The 17,679-nt window shown below is 37.5% G+C and overlaps 1 protein-coding gene across 1 annotated transcript in view; it reads right to left on the reverse strand.

Moving 5' to 3' along the window:
* Pkhd1l1 (PKHD1 like 1) overlaps positions 1-17,679 on the reverse strand; it is a 125,782-nt gene that overhangs the window by 79,065 nt on the left and 29,038 nt on the right. Inside the window, exons 14-25 of the mRNA XM_013353909.1 lie at positions 16,825-16,916; positions 16,041-16,200; positions 15,547-15,682; positions 14,765-14,908; positions 13,856-14,013; positions 12,513-12,626; positions 10,654-10,803; positions 9,963-10,087; positions 8,845-9,008; positions 8,109-8,281; positions 3,215-3,362; positions 1,779-1,933 (exon numbers count right to left, since the gene is read on the reverse strand). Coding sequence (XP_013209363.1) covers positions 1,779-1,933; positions 3,215-3,362; positions 8,109-8,281; positions 8,845-9,008; positions 9,963-10,087; positions 10,654-10,803; positions 12,513-12,626; positions 13,856-14,013; positions 14,765-14,908; positions 15,547-15,682; positions 16,041-16,200; positions 16,825-16,916 — 1,719 coding nt within the window. The remainder of the gene's footprint in view (positions 1-1,778; positions 1,934-3,214; positions 3,363-8,108; positions 8,282-8,844; positions 9,009-9,962; positions 10,088-10,653; positions 10,804-12,512; positions 12,627-13,855; positions 14,014-14,764; positions 14,909-15,546; positions 15,683-16,040; positions 16,201-16,824; positions 16,917-17,679) is intronic.

Consider the following 17,679-nt stretch of genomic DNA (forward strand, 5'->3'; position numbering starts at 1 on the left):
AACCAAAAAAAAAAAAATAGGAAGTAAACACTTATGGTTGAAAAAATTTAAAAATTTAGTCATTTTGGTTAAAAATCTTTTCTAGAGAAACAATAATCAATCAAAGAAAATGATTAGACTTTTGCATTATAATATATTTCATAATTAAAATATAAATGAGTCTAAATAAAGCAAATTTATTTAATTTTATATCTTAAAATGTTCTCTGCTCTTTGTCATCATAGCTACTTTGGTAAATTATTTTAAATAGTTAAAAAGTTGAGCTATTTTTCCCTTTAGCATTTTTTATCTCTGGCTCTCCTGATCTCTCATTCTTAAATTATATTGTCTTATAGTCATAAAAGCAAAGCCAAATTACATCCACATGTATAATCTGGTCATTTCAAAGTCCTTATTCCAGTATGGCCACCTTCTGATATATCCAGACACCAGCAAGGACAGAGGTGTCTCCATGATGGATTCTGTATGAGCTAGTGATGAAGGACAGCAATGACGAATTAGCCAAGGAGACTCATGGGAAAAGAGATGGACACCAGACACGAGCAGAGCTAGCAAGAGGAGGACAGTCTCAACTAGAGAATTTTAGAATTCTAGTTCCAAGTTTGTGCCTGTAAAATAGCCTCTGTGTCTTGTAGCTCTTATACTCTACACATCCATGTGAATTCCATGGCTACATGCTTTTGTGTGCTTTTGTCTTCTTCTTTCTCTCTCCCATTCAAATACTTCCTGATTAGGGCTCTGTACTTTCTCCACGTTATGTTGTAGCATCGTCCCTGGAGAATATATGTGGGTCCTATGCATAATAGTCATTTACTTTTAGACTTTATACGTCCCCAGCTCTTCTACACTAATCTCCTTCACACATGCCGCCATTCACTTCTCTTCCACTCCTGTATGCAAAATGTTACAGTGTCAAATAGATGACAGCTGTTGCTTTGACTTGAGAGGTCGTCTTTACAAAAAGCAAGTTTGCCGTCTTTCCATACAGAGCCAGTGGAAGAATCACAGGTGATGAAGCCAATTATTCCCATGTCCTCTCTAAATTACAGCTGAATTTATTTGTGAGATTGGCCATGCCTGTATACCATCAAATATGTGGGCTTCTCACAAAAAATTTAAAGTACCAACAGCTATTCTCCATTAAAAAAAAAAAGAACGCCTTCCTAGTCATTCCAATGCACAGTAGTTTCCTTTTCTCCAAATAATTTTAGAAGTTTATTTATGAGCCGGGTCCGGTGGCACACAGTTTTAATCCCAGCACTTGGGAGGATGAGGCAGGTCGATTTCTATCCCTCCACTGCTAGCCGGGTCTATATAGGAAGTACTAGGCCAGTCAAGGACACATAGTGAGACCCTATGTAAAAAGCAAAAAACAAAATCAAAACAAAAAAAAATAAAATTAGTTTATGGTTTGTTTTTGAAAAACCCAGTCTCCAGTTCCTTTAAGGAATCTAAGAAAGAGTGCTAATTAGCAAAGAGGGCAGATAAGGAAACGAAGCAGCAAAGAGCTCAGATATGCAAACAATGTAGCGAAAAGTACTGCCAAAGAAACAAAGTAGTGAAGAGCTCAGATAAGGAAACAATGTAGCAAAAAGTACTGCCAAGGAAATGAAGTAGCAAAGAGCGCAGATAAAGAAACAATGTAGCAAAATGTATCGCTAAAGAAACAAAGTGGCAAAGAGCGCTGATAGGGGAACAAAGTAGCAAAAAGCACTGTTAAGGAAACAATGTAGCAAAAAGCACTGCTAAGGAACTAAAAGCTGTCCTAAAGAAGGGACCTGCAGAAGCGGCTGCTTCCCACGGGGGCTTTTCCACTGGATGGCCCATGAGTACCCAGCACAGGTTCCCTCTCTGGTTACTGAGACTTGTCCTGTTTCTTCCAGGCTCTGCAGGGCGAACTGCAAGTCTGAGGCTGACACAGCAGCAGGGATGCCTGCAGCACAAAGAGCAAAGACTCACAATGGAGCACTCCTCAAAGTACTGTCTGTCTCAAGTTCAGTCACACACCTGCTCCACTCTAGTCAAAGAGAAATCTAGAACTCTTATCCCAAGAGGGCATTAGTGAGAAACAAAATTATATGAGCAATGCATCTCAGCATTGTCTGGGGTTAAAAACTTTCATCTGAAAGTCAGTTTGCTTTATGAATAATCTATAAGTCATGAATGTAAGAGAAACTTCTAGAAAATAAACAGTCGTATGTAATAAGGCAGTGAAGAAATCATTCAGATGCCACTTATTCCAGACAATCTTATTTCATGTTACTGATAATTTGAACTATATAAGTCATGTAGATAGTCTTGCTAAAAATAAGTGTACCAAACATATATTACTTTTGTTTAAATCAGCACTCTCTCTCTCTGTTTGATAGATTGTGATGCAAGATTTAAATAAACATTTCTTTTTCTGGTACTAGTAGTAATATTTTATAAAGTAAAACTAAAATGTGCTAAAACTAAGACTAAACAAGTATGAAGCCATATATAAATGCTATTGATTTCAACGTATGGTGCTTATTTCAGCCAGAGCTTTCAGTGGACACATATAGTAATAGGTACCATTTTGAACAACACAGGTCTACATGATTTAATTATGATTGTATTTAAAAATGCTATTCCAAGCTGGGCGGTGGTGGCGTACGCCTTTAATCCCAGCACTCGGGAGGCAGAGGCAGGCGGATCTCTGTGAGTTCAAGGCCAGCCTGGTCTACAAGAGCTAGTTCCAGGACAGTAACCAAAAGCTACAGAGAAACCCTGTCTCAAAAATCAAAAAAAAAAAAATACTATTCCAATCCCATTTTATAAGTATCTTAATGTTATAACATTTCTGGATATCATAGTAATGATCCCTTTCAATGTATGCAGCATATAAGGATGTAACTTTATATGAGGTCATAGTTTCAATCACCTCCAGGAAGAGGACACTTAAGAGTTTATTTATTTATATTTTCAAGTAAAAAAACTATAACTTATGAAACTGACTTTATATGAGTGCATTCTTTTCTAAACTACCAAAAGAATAATTCTGAGACAAAAATGCTATTAATTACTGCCTTTAATATATACATATGATTATTTATCATTTATTTAGGTATTTGAATGTAAGATAACCATACATAGCAATTATCAGGAATAGTTAACATTCAGTATACTGTGCATACATGTGTATTTGAACAGCTTTGGTATATCTCTGCTAATTCCAAGCATTCAAATGTACCTTTCAGGGTATGTCCGTAAGTGTGGATGTCAAAGCTGCCACTTATCGGTGGAGAAGCTTCACGAATTTTTTGAATGCGAATCTTTGACTCCCCCGGCCAATTATTTCCTCTGTAAACCGACTCATTCTTTGTCTCATTTGTGATTGCCTAATTTCCAAAATAAATATTGATAGAAGGATTAAACCTAACAATGGGTGACACAGTTTCCATTTCATCATGCAGGATCCTGTGACGTGACATAAATGAGCCTCATATCCTTGGGATTCCTTGGGACATTAAGGAGAGTTCCATAAATCAACAGAGGCCATGCCTGTCCAGTTGCAATAATGAGACCAAAGTCAATGCATTCATCTGTGCAGCCGTCAGCTGGAATCACAGTAATACCTCATTAATTCAGAGCATACTCTCCATCACTCAAGGAGCAAATATTTATCGAGCAAGCACTCTGTTTAAGGTACAAAGCACACCACTGTGTGGAGGCAAAGAAGCATGAAAAATAGTCCTCACTACAAAACGACTAAAACACCTTTTGGAGAAATAATTGTAGTTACATAACCAACAGTATAGTAGGACAACTGTTCCAGCCCTCCGAATAATTTTCAAATATTGAACACCAATCGACTGACAGAAGAAATACGTGCTAATCCATCTTCGCAGGTTGTAAATTTCTGGCTTTTTGAAGCTTCCTGTCCTTCTTGTAGAACTGAAACCCATAGAGAAAGAAGTAACTTTTTTTTAAAATTTTTATTTATTTATTATGTATACAATATTATTTCTGTGTGTATGCCTGCAGGCCAGAAGAGGGCACCAGACCTCATTACAGATGGTTGTGAGCCACCATGTGGTTGCTGGGAATTGAACTCAGGGCCTTTGGAAGAGCAGGCAATGCTCTTACCCTCTGAGCCATCTCTCCAGCCTGAAAGAAGTAACTTAAGTGATAGAAAGAAACACCTGTGTGCATAAGTGCACACCAACTTTATCTGTGCTAAAGATTAGAAATAGTATAAACCTCCGCCAACAAAAAGGACACGCAGTGCTCTTTCTACTATAATACACAGCAGCTCAAAAGAGTGAGCTATCACTAAAGGTAGCAAAGTGAATCCTGCAATATTGATAAACAAAATTTGTTTTAAATCATGTGAGCCTTTATGATTCTATTGGAATGAAGTTTAAAAATAGGGAAAGTGAATTGTTGATACTAGAAGGCAAAATAGCAGTCGTGGGGAAAGCTTCCGTGGACTAATGGCTTTCTTTTCTGAAATCTGAAGTGATCTCAATAATCGAAGTTGATTTGCAAAAACTCATTGAGTTCACCAAGGTTCAAGGATACAGGATAAACAGCAACAACAAAAGCCCAATCATATCTCTAAGTACAAATAACGAACAGCTGGAAACCATAATTTAAAATAAAAGACTATTTATCTATTCACTTAAAAAAGTATATATTAGCTGTTAGGTAAATGATAATTGAGCTACAATCCACAGATCCAGAGGGTTAGGAAAAGAGGAGCCTTCTTGGTGGTGGTGGTGGGGCTGGGAGAATATTCGTGGGTCTCCCTGGGAAAGTGAAATAGAATAGGTTTTGCGGGTGGACTAGGGGCCAGTGGGAATAGGGGTGGGAGGGGTCAGGTGGTAGGGGTGTGGAGGGAGAGAACACAGGGAGAAATGCTGGACTTGAGGGACATTTGAAGGGTAGTGTGAAACCTAGTGCAGTGGAAACTTACTGGAATCTATGAGGGAATCCTCGTGAGGACTCCCAGCAATGGAGGATGTGGAGTCTCAACTAGCCACCTTTTGTAGCCAGGAGAGGTGTCCGGTTGCGGGACTGGGTTGCACGCAGTAGAAGTTTTGGCCCAGATGGTCCCTAAACAACCCAGACGAATGCTACGACACGGGCCCTCTCTCTAGAAACTGATAGTGGGGACCCATCGCCGCGGACATGGGCACAGCTCACTGGAGTGGAGCCTTTACCCTTCCATTCTATAGTCTCTGAGATGTGGGAAGGTAACCCCGAAGGCTACCGAAAGAGAAACCTGTTCACCAACACAGTCACAAAACCATCCATCTACGGCTTTTCCTGCCTGCAAGATAACGCTGGGGCAATGCTGACACAGAACTTGTGGGAGTGGCCAAGGAATGTTTGGTCTAACTAGAGGCCTCTGCCACCAGAGGGAGACAATGCCCTACATCACTGTAGGGCCAGGAATCAGAGACTGAATAGATAGAGCCCAGAGACCCAGAGTAGAAGGAACACAACTGAAGCATGTGGCGGAGGGGAATCAACGAAATGACCCCTAATCATATTATTCTGCTATACTCATAGATCAGTCCCTTGTCCAGTCGTCATTAGAGACGCTTCTCCGGCAGCAGTTGTGGGGGCGGGGGAGCACAAACAGAGACCCGCAACCAGACATTATGTAGAGAGAGTCTAAACTGGAGGGTTCCAATCGGTCCCTCCAGTCAGAACTCTTCTGCAGGCAGAAGAGGGGGAGGAGAGATTGTAGGAAGCAGAGAGAATGAAGGATCCCAGGAGAACGTGTACGTCAACTAAGGAGGGCTCAGACGGGCTCACCGAGACTGAAGCAGCAAGCACGGGGCCTGCATGGATCTGGACCAGGTCCTCTGCACATATGTTACAACTGTTAGCTTGATGCTTTTGTGGGACTCCTAACAGCCAGAGTAGGCATTGCTCTGACTCTTTTACCTGCTCTTGGGGCGCTTTCCCTCCTATTGGGTTGCCTTAGCCAGTCTCGAGATGAGGGCATTTTCCTTGTCGTATTGTATCTTGTTTTGCCTTGTTTGGGTGTGGTCACCTGGAGAGCTGCCCCTTTCTGAAGGGAAACGGCAAAGGAGTGGATCTGATGGAGAAGGGAGGTGGGGGGCTCTGGGAGGAGTGGAAGGAAGGAAAACTGTCGTTGGGATGTATTGTGTGAGAAAATAATGTATTTTTCAATAAAAAAGCAAGGCCATTTATGATTGCTTCAAAATTGAAATAATTACATACAAATTTAGCAAAACATATTCCGAGGACTGGTGAGATGGCTCAGCGGGGTGAGAGCAATTTTTAGTCAAACATGGGGATTTGACATTGGATCCCAGCACCTGCCTAAAAAGACAGATATATTCATAAATGCCTGTGATCCCACAGCCATAAAAAGAGACAGGAAAATAGCTGCAGCTTGTTGACCACAAGCACATCTAGGGTTGAGAGAGAAATTGTATCTCAAGAACATAAGGTGGAGATGTGTAGAGCATGCCCCTTACATCCTTTTCAGGCCTCCACTTCTGTGCGTACACATATATCACAACATGTGCATATCGCGTGCACACACACACACACACACACACACACACACACACCACCACCAAATAAGTCCCCTAATCTCCAACTTAACCTTGAATAGACAATAAAAACTGTGTTAAAATGAGCAGCGATTGGTGCAAATGAAGGATCTTGGGAAATGAGAATATTATTGCTTGTGATTGAGGAACACAAAGCCACAATGCCACACATTTTATACTATGGGTAAGCAAAGCATTTACAGGACATTTTTACAAAATGACCATCTTGAAGGCAGCAACACTAAGCACTGGCCCAGAATGACGTGAAGACAATGTTCTGGAGACTATTTAAAGTTCGTCGTTGTCTTCAGTTGTAAAGTTGGTAAGGGGTGAGAGGTTCTCTGCAGGGTCTCTAATCATAAGGGTCGACTAAACTTTAATCTTGAGCTCTTGTATATTTGTTTTTAATTTGTTGTAGAGGGGGATGAAAGATGGCTCAGAGGTTAAGAGCACTGCCTGCTCTTCCATAGGTCCTGAGTTCAATTCCCAGCAACTACACGGTGGCTCACAACCATCTGTAATGAGATCTGGTGCCCTCTTCTGGACTGCAGGAATACATGCAGACAGAATACTGTATACTTAATAAATAAATATTTTAAAAAAATTTGTTGTGGAAACAAAACTATTAAACTGTGGGTGTTCACGGGAAATTAAGTTTTAAAATGTTCATTATATTTTTAGCATGGAATTCCGGTTGAATTTTCTAATTTTAAAGCTGTTTTACTGCTCAAGTTCTTTTGGATTTTGAAAACTGCATCCTCCCTGTTTGTACAGATTTTGATGCAAAAAATGAAATGCTGTTGTTTATAACAGAAATAACTTTAAAACATTGCAGAATCCAACTGTCCTTCAGTGATTTATATTTGAGACGCTCGGAGGTGAAGAACCCTGGCTGGCCTTCAAAGGATACAAGTTTAATCTTCAGCACGCACATAGCAGCTCACAACCATCTGTAACTGCAGGTCCAGTGATCCCATGACCTTTCTGGCCTCTACAGGTACTGCACACGTCTAATGACAGGCACACATGAAAGCAAACTCCCATACATATAAATTAATTTAAAAAATAATCTATACTGAATGAGCCCATGAATTTTTATATCTATAAGGAAGATTCTACTTAACACTTACATACTTTCTTCTTTTTTTACATTTTAATTCTGTGTGTGTGAAAGAGAGAGAGAGAGAGATGTCATGGCGCACTGAGGAGGTGATAGGGTATTTTGTAGGACTTGGTTATTTCTTTCCACCTTGTGGGAGGGATTGAACTTGGGCCATCAAGACTGGCAGCAGGCACCTTTGCCCACCAAGTCATGTCATAGGACTCTAGTTTTGTTTTTTTATGGGTATTTACCCCTGGTTTTTCCTTACAGACACATTTTTTAAAAATCTCAAAGCATTATTGTCTTCAGGCTTAATAAGTCTATACACCAGGTCATTGCTTTGGCATGAATGTTATTCAATTATATACTAGCTATTTTTTAAATTAAGAAAATATACTCTATCAAATCTGAAGGTCGTGAAGTTGAAAGTGGTAACTATAAAGGCTTACCTGCCCAAAGCTCACAGCCATCATGGGGATATTGTGACTGCAGTTATATGAAGTCATGGTAACAGAATACTGAATCGCTGTAGTTGATCCATTTATTTTGGTCTTATTCACCTGAAAATGCTTTAAAAAAATTCCTTTGTTTGCTAGTGCTGGAGGTCTTCTCTTTGGCATTTCTGTAAAAGTCAATGGGAGACAAGATTACAGTGTTAAGGTTTCGCTATGTTATTGACAGAATTCATATGTGCATAAATCTATCAATAGGACTTGGTAAATGATGCCAAGATGTGTAAATAAAATTTTCCCTTGTCGCATTATTATCACACAAGTCTATGAAAACTTTCAGGTCCACCATATCAGAAAGTCGTCACTGTCAAATAGTTGCAATTGAAGAACAGCGTTCCTTCTTCATAGTTGCTTTCTCCAAGATAAGTATGTATGTATAAGCAAAGTTTACTATAGTTTATTTATTAACAAGCCAAATCCAGAATCATGAACTAGCAATTGCTATGATTGGAAGAGGCTGACATTAAGAATTTATTCATTGTTAAAGTAACCACGCAGCCCTATCCATTACAAGTAAAGTTAATTCATAATACTACGGATGTAAAAGAGCAGATCATTAATATTTATGGATTAGTATTTTGTCTTTACCACTGAATATGAGAATGATTTCCATGGTAATATTTTAAAAACTAGATTTTGAAGGTTGAACTGTAAATAAAACGAGTTGACATACCACCCAAAGCTGAGACTGTAGGTGTTTGTCCAATGTACACTGCATCCACATAGACGGACTGGCATTCGGATGATTTTTGTAAGCTAATCCTTTGTAGAGAAAAACTTGTCCCCACATACTTGGTTTGTAAGAAATCTAGAAGATCTATGCAAGTGTAGGTCCACCTGAAATACATTGCATAATGTTGTGTTCACATTAGTAACAAGTATACATAATATAAGTGCTACAACAGGCTAGAGATGGCTCTATTTGGAAAGTGTTCATTGCACAAACAAAAGGGCCTGAGTTCAAATCCCCAACATCCATGCAAAAGCCTGGTGCCACAGGCTTTAGTCACAGCACCTGGGGGGGGCAGAGTCAGAAAGAGCTCTGAATCTGATTGCCTATAGTCCTAGCCCAACTTGTGAGCTCCAGGTTTCCATCGGGTGGAAAGTGACTAAGGAAAATGTCCAGTACTAACCTCTGGTGTTTACATATGTGTACACACTTGCACACATGCCCACAGGCATGTGGATATACACATGCATGAGCAGAAACTAACCTAAAATGCAATAGAATGAAAGACTTCACTGTCAATGAGATATTAATGCTGTGTAGATGCAGAGGTTTTATCTGTAGCCTTGGCTTTACCTATAGAGATGTAAAATAACTTTCCATCATGGTATTTAGGAAGTTAAGAAGCACAGTTTGAATAGAGCACATTAATAAAGACAAAATAGCATGAAATCAACTATTTCTTAACTATATGGGAAACAGAAAAGTAAATTCTGATTCTAATTTTAGTGAAAATGCTTTAAGGTTTGTTTTTTTTAGTAGATAATGTTGCCTGTAGGCTTATTACATATAGCCTTTTTAAGTCAAGACATGTCCCTTCTATCACTTATCTCTTTGGGGGTTTTGTCATGAAGGGATTCTGGATTTTGTCTAAAACTCTTCTGTATCTATTAAAAGAGGCTTATGATTTCTGGTCTTTAATCTATTCATTGTTTGCTGATTTGTGTGTGTTGAGTTGTTCCTGAACCTCTGGAATGAAGCCAACTGGATCATGATAAGAAAAAGAAATGAGACTAGTCTGTGTATTGTAGTATAATTTGTTGTGAACCCATGGTGTGTCTTACTTATTTCCAGAAGAAAAGTCATATTCAAATTGCATATCAGCACTTCTAAAGATCTTGCCACTGTCTTGGTACTTGAACTTCAGACCAATGTGGTTGGCTAAGGATCCTTTGTATGCGAAACAAAACTAATAAAGATATGAAAGCGGTTAATAACAATATTTTACAATTATTTTGTATTATAACAATTCAAGTGACTGCAATGAAAATATATATTTATTGAACATTTTCATATAAAGTATACAAGAATACTTAAAAAACAGTAGACTTCAACCAGTTAGCTGTGAGAGAATAGGGATACTTTCACTTAAGGAAGACAAAACCTAATAATAATGTCTTCATGTATTTGAATGCAATTTCCTTTAAAAATAGAAAACATTTCACTTTCTATAAGAGTGAGTTATATAAAATTCCAATTAAACCTTATATAATTTATTCTAAATTTTCAAGAAAAAGCATAAACTATGATGATTTATTTCCTGCTTACTATTGCTCTCTCCCTCCCTGCCCCTCTTCCTTCTTTTGTCTTCTGAGAATCACCAGGAGAAAGATGATCACAGAATCAGAATCATTATTCCTGTCCCACATGACATGATTTCAAAAGGCAAGTGCTTTTTCTAGTCTTAAAATTCCATGAATTTTATTAGCAGGCGATTCCCCAGATTCGATTAGCATGCAGTTTTCACAAGCTCACCTGATTATGAGGAAATAATAAAATATCTCCATATGGTAATTTGTTTGGCTTAACATCTGCTGAGTCAAAAAGGACAGCTGGGTTTTTCAGGGAGTAGCGGCCACAGTAAGCATCTGTCTCGGCCGTCTTCTGCCCTCTATTAATATGATCCTACAGAAACAACAATATTTCAAAGGAAAACGTGATTTATTATCCTGCTTTTCTCCCAACATCTCCAACTAAGTTATTCGAGATCCTGCTCTAATCCCGTGGTCTCTTCGGTATTTAACTTGAAACAGTCTCTCCCATCTATGAAATTCTTCATACATTCATTCTGACCCCCAATCATATTCATCCATTGTGTTTCTGTGTGGAGGCTTCTCAAGCCCCATCATCTTTTCTTTTACTACCATCTCATTGGAGGTGCCTATTCGTTTTTCATGAATATTTGTTTAGTACCAGGTACTAAGTTTTTGTTTACTTTTATTTTATTTGTCATAATTCAAGTGATGAAGAACACTGTCTTTGTAAGAAGGGGGTAACCCTTTGGGACAAAAGAACTAAGGGTTGTATTAATCTTGGTGAGAGGTTTCTAGCTCACGTAAAAGAAACCTCACTGGAAGTGACAAATGAGTTGCCTTTAAAGATAAATAGGAATTGTCCAAATCAGAGAAAGAATCAACTGACTTAGGAGGGTAAAAATCACCGTGAAACATCAAAGAGAGGAAGATCCTAGAGTTGCTAATAGCTGAAGCCAAGCAGAGCCCAGACATGAATGCTGGGTAGAGACAGAGATACGCCTAGGAAAAAATGGAGGATAATCTAATCCTTACCATCAACAGGACTACACTCAGATACTCATGCTGCCATTGAGTCGAAGAATTTCCTTTTATCTCTAATAAATCTGCTAACGCAAAGTATCATGTAGTACATATTTCAGTTATTCATGGTTATTTCTAGAGTATTGGTCACGTTTAAATACCTAGACCCTCAGTTCGATCTTGGTGCATCTATGCGTGTGGATGATTTGTGTACATGCATGTTCATGCGTGTGGTGCACACGTGCCATGGCACACATTTAACAATCAGAATACACCTTCCACCTCATCTGGGTCTCTTGTTTGCTGTTACATATACAGGCTAGCTGGTTGCAAGCTTCTTGGAATTCTCATGTCTCTACCTCCAATGTCACTCCAATATGAGTGCTGGAGTTGTAGAAACCTGCCACTATGGCTGGCTTTACTTGGGTTCTGGAAATATGAATCAGGTCCCCCATTTATATAAGTGTTTCACTCACTGACCCTCTCCCCGAGCCTGCATGTCATATTCTTGGGATGTCGCTTGGAAAGCACGCATATCTAGCATCCTCAAGTATTCAGAACAAAAATTAGAATGTATATATTTAATATTTTCCTCTGTATACTAAAGAAAATTTATAAATCTCACAAAGAGAGAAATAAGAATTAAGCATTGTTAATAAAGACTAAGTGATTTCAAAGCAAGACAAGAAATTTACTGTATGACTCATTCCAATACCAATTATATGTTCTGAAGCCAAGGAGGAAGAGAACACATGCTTCACTCATTTGAAGAAAACACGTAAGCACAATCTTGAAGTTCTTATCATTACACATTTTGCTTACTGTCTATTTATCAAGTAAATCCATGAGTGTTGGGAGTACTCTTTTCACTAACGACTCAGAGTTAGGGAAGATGCTAGACTGAGCCTTGCAAGCAAGCCTGTAACTAAATGACCTCTGCTGTCTGACGTAGAATACTACTAACAACTAATGCTGGCTCAAGAAGAGAAATTGCAAAATCTCAAACACTAATGGGAAGTTTTATTGAGTCCCTCTCAACGTTCACTAAACACTACATACCAGTTCAAAATCAGTTTCGTAGTCTCTGAAGTATTTTACTAGATACCCTTCTTCCAGATGTGAGATTTCTGGTGGACACTTGGCACTCACCATCTCTTCCACAGCTGCCTGAAACTAAATGGACAATATTACTCTTATCTCTAATCAACTTAAGATATAAGTAACTCTATTATTAGTTTGACTAATTAGCTATCAGAATATTTTCACGAGATAATTCCTATATTAGCCATAATTAGGATACTTTCATCTATAATTTTGTAAGAATTTTCAATATGTTACTATTTTAGTGCCTATTGGTCTTATCAAGAGATTTATTTAAGGATGATTATGCCTCCTTTTTATATAATGCAGGAATTTTGTTAAGAAGTCTTTTAAGGAGAGCAATAAAATTTGAAATAAACAATTACCCAATTAAATATATTCCAAATAAATGATTTCCCTGATACATCAAATTATTTATAAAAATATGCTCAAATGAAATCTATTTTTAAAAGAACAGATTAAATTCTGACTGCAACCCAAAACTTCCAATTTTCTAAAACATTAAGTATTCTGGATTAAATAGGGATTATTATACACTACTGAGTCATAACTTTTACTTCTATGTGTCTAGCAAAACACAGAAAATGATTGTGGCTTAGGAATTAAAGGCTTAAGGCAATACATAGTATTTAATTCCCAAGCAAATAGTAATTGAAACCCACTGTACACTTTCCATGACCGGGTAATTCACAAGCATGCTTTGTTTAAAAACAGCCCCCACTCCAACACTACCCAGCACAACAGGCCATGTTGACACAGGTCAAAGAATCACTTTTTTCTTCTTTTAGCCTTTGTAATAGCTCTTCCCCTGTTGGCTTACAATGGTTGACCAAGACAGTAGCAGAATGTATTACATCTCCTGAAAGTATTATTTACATCATAAGCTTCACATTTAGATGGGTATCTTTTTAATAAAATAACAAAATATTTAAATTTTATCATAGAGTCTTTGCTGTATCCATATCTAAAGGTCTCTTTGACTTGTTCATAATAAACACTTAGATTTGTGGTGAAGGAGAGTACTGGGGCGGGTAAGGGGCATTCATCTCCCACACAAACACGGAGGATGGCTGTGGTGGTTTTAAGATGATTTCTCAGAAAAATGGGTAATCACACTAGATTGACTTTGTGCCCATGTGAGACAAGAATCATTTATAATAAACATTTCCTTAGTTAACCAAATGTTAAGTGATTGTCGCTGATGCCATGAAGCAAAGTCTTTTCTCTTTTGTGTATGAATAGCCAGTGTGAACTGTGAAAGATCGAGAAGAAATACATGGTAGAATGCTTCTAGAGCATACTTCAGCTTCCGATGACTCCGGGGCAAGGGGCTTAGAAGCAATCCCATCCCAGGTTAGTGTGAATGTCTCCAAATCGGGTTTTCCTCTGGTTTGTTCCGTGATATCCAGTGTGACATTATTCCCTTCAAATACTTCATAACCAAGCAGATCAAAATCTCCTGCATGTGGCACCAAACAGAATTTTAAAGAGACAATTACATCACACCCGTACATCTAAAAGTGACATTCAACTGTAACCAAACTCATTGTATTTGGAGCTCCATTAACATAAAAGAAATAGGAATGGGAAAGATGCAGGATATCATAGTATAGTATATTTAGTCACAACAGAAAGAGCAAAATGACATTTGATCCATTTAAATTCAAATTCAGAAGAAACATAAAAAAGCAGGTTACAGGCCGGGCTGTGGTGGCGCACGCCTTTAATCCCAGCATTCAGGAGGCAGGGGCAGGTGGATCTCTGTGAGTTTGAGATCAACCTGGTCTACAAGAGCTAGTTCCAGGACAGGCTCCAAAACCACAGAGAAACCCTGTCTCGAAAAACCAAAAAAAAAAAAAAAAAAAAGCAGGTTACAATCAAATCAGATAATAAAGGTGAAGGGAGCAACTGGGCATTCAAAACATTAATTCATTGTATTTTTGATGTCAGTATTTTAGAGCAAAAATCTGTTTAGTTTTGATGACTATCAATTACAGAACATGAAGTGGATTTCCAATAACAGCTTACACTCATGGGCTTGTTCAAGGTACTACTTTGTAGCAGGTGAGGCCCTGAACTCCACTGCCTCTCTCTGTTGGGTACAGTCTTGCCATATACCCTGTTTGGATTTTGCCATTTATTTGTTAAGGTCTCTGTGGAAGTTTCAGAGTTTCTCTATGTTCTATAATACAAACGAAGCACAAGCTTACCTCTAGTTGACACAAAGGTTATTGTGTAGATAAAGGTCTGATGATCCCTCTTGCTGGTCACTTGCACTGAATCTGGTTTTATAGACCAAAGGTCATTTAAAGCTGACTGCAACATGAAGTCAGAAGCATCAGCAGGTAGCCAGACTTTGGATGAATTAAAAAAGGAAAATAGAAGAATTGAAATCTTCCTAGACTTTTGCAACCCAAACTGGTGTCTTGTACTTAAATTTATTCTTGGGAACATTAAAGTTATCAAGCAGAAAACTGACCTGGATAATAATGTTGACTGTTTAATTGGTTAGTAATGTCTTTGACAGTAGGGAACCATATTTTATTTTAATATTCTATAGTAAGTACTGAATACATTATTTGATATGTCTTAGTCAAGACAGCAAAAATAATTGTTTAGGATTATTAATTTTTAGAATTTATTAATATCGAATATATTATTAACTGATAAATTAGTACTTTGTAGGTTAATTATAATACAAATTCAAAGGTGTATTTATTCTCTATTATGGTAATTTTCATTTCTAGTTTCTGAACTTATACCTGAGAGTCAATGTGTATAAATATGTATATGCTTTAATAAATAAATACAATAGTATACGCCAGAAAGTTGTTCTAATCTTAGTAGAAACTTTTCTTCAAAATATATTTCTTCTCCTTTCTCTAGCATGCTACTGAAGCTATCACTTCTAAATTATCATTGTGCTAGAGCAAATTCCTTATACCTATGTTTATATGCAAAGGCAAATAATTTTCTCGTTAGTAGAGCTTACCAGTCTTTTCCTTGTTGTAGATGAATCTGTATTGGGAACGTGCGCATGAGTTAGTTCCCACACATGGGCTGGTGACTGCAACCTGCTGAACTTCATTTGTAGCATTAGCTGTCTCCCAGTTTTCCAGGGTTATAATCTATTTTCCAAAAAAAAAAAATAAGAAAATTAACATATAGATATAAGTGAATTTACATAATTGTAATTGAGCTATTCCATGTCTCTCCATTGTTATATTTTAATGAAAATGATATTCGAAAACATGTCTAACTGAGCCTTAAGAAACGAAATCCTGGTTGTTATAATATAGGTATGTCAGGAGGAAATTCAACAACTATGTAATTATAATCCCCCAGCACACAACGTAATAACTGAACGGAGCCGGTCCTCATACATTTTACTCTTTTAAGCCTCACAGATGTTATGCAAATATCCCAGTGATGATCCCAATACCACACACTGGTTTTCAATGAAGTAGATATGTCATCACTGCAAACCTGTACTTCCAGGATGACTGTTGACCGAGACTTAATGACTTGTTCTTCATTTACTGCGTCTCCTGTCTGCTGTTCAGTGAAGACATTCTTATATTGGTATAGTCCGACATCAACAAAAGCACTCAATCTATACTCTTGCAGCAAGATTTCAATGTAATATCTGGGAAATAGAGTAAGGAAGATAAATATTTTCCCCAAAACATATGTCATGAGATCTTTTTTAAATGAATAAGACCAGTAACACAAAAGTTATTAAATTATAATAATGTATAAATGTACAATTAATACAAGTTTTTTAGCAGTCTGTTAAACAAAATTAATTCTAGAATATACAAAGATTTTTAAAAAGTTTTCCTGATTCAGGATAGTTAATAAATATTTTACTAGAGAAGACACCAGCCTCAACCTTGTGGAGCTGGCACAAAGGTTCAGACCGTGATAATTTTCTGGGACACAACACTGCAGGAGAAGGAAGTTAATGTAGAAGCTTAGGTTTCAGAGAAAACAGCCATTCTGGTTACATTTATCATACTTCTTTAACTCACAAAATTGTGGAAAGTAAACAGTTACAATTACAGCTACGTGACACTGGACCTGGGGCTTTGAGCAAGCTTGGCGAGTTCGTACAATTAGCTGTACCCTCAGCCTTTGGGAATGATTAACTCTCTAATTAAGCCAATAGACCATTGTGCACACCAGTTAAAACAAATCAAACTGTATTAAAATATAAGGTTACATTTTTAAATTCCATACAAGAACTTAAATACAAGGAAAATACCCTTACGCTTTTCCTTTCTGAAGATGAATCTCATCTGATTTTTGTGTTGAACTTGAAAAATAACTGTTGGCATTGGCTGAATGATATGCAATCTTCACCTTATCCAAGAAAGAGAGAAGAATTTTAACACAAAACTTTTCTACAATGAATTTTAATTTATCACTTCTTTATTTTAAAAAATTTTTATCAATGGGAAAATGTGAAAATCCACCTTTTTCTTCTAAGATCTGTTATCCATAGCAACATTTACTTAAAAATATCCAATCTTCATTTATTTCATCCTTTACTGATACCAATGTCACTACCCAAATCTACCACATCGTTCTAGTCTTTCTAATAACAGAACTGCAATAGAAAATAGCAGAAATACAAACTAGGGATAGAGCTGTTATTATTATTTAATGGACTTTTGTTATGAAAAAACTCTTAAAGATTTGATCTAAATTACTTAATTGTATGTATACTTGAAAGTTACCCAAGCCAGCTAAATACATAGGAGGGCGAGAGGACTTTATGCTTCTTACTAAGAACGACTACATCATCTTTGGATAACAGTGTGGACAAGTTATAGAGCATTAGAATTTATAGACTGTAAATACAACCTAAGCCTACGTAGTCAGTATAAGAAAACATTTTGTCAAATAAATTGAGTACTGAAGTGTGATTTTAAATTTTGATTTATTATTTTCACATTCTTAAACTCTCTTGAGAGACTCGTTCATAACGTTAAAACTTCAAATATGAGCTCCCAAGGTCCCAAGGAGGAGCAGAAGGAGGGAGAAGATGAGCAAGGAAGTCAGGACCACGAGGGGTGCACCCACCCACTGAGACAGTGGGGCTGATCTATTGGGAGCTCACCAA

The sequence above is a fragment of the Microtus ochrogaster genome, unplaced genomic scaffold (assembly GCF_000317375.1).
Source record: "Microtus ochrogaster isolate Prairie Vole_2 unplaced genomic scaffold, MicOch1.0 UNK19, whole genome shotgun sequence".
Lineage (NCBI taxonomy): Eukaryota > Metazoa > Chordata > Mammalia > Rodentia > Cricetidae > Microtus > Microtus ochrogaster.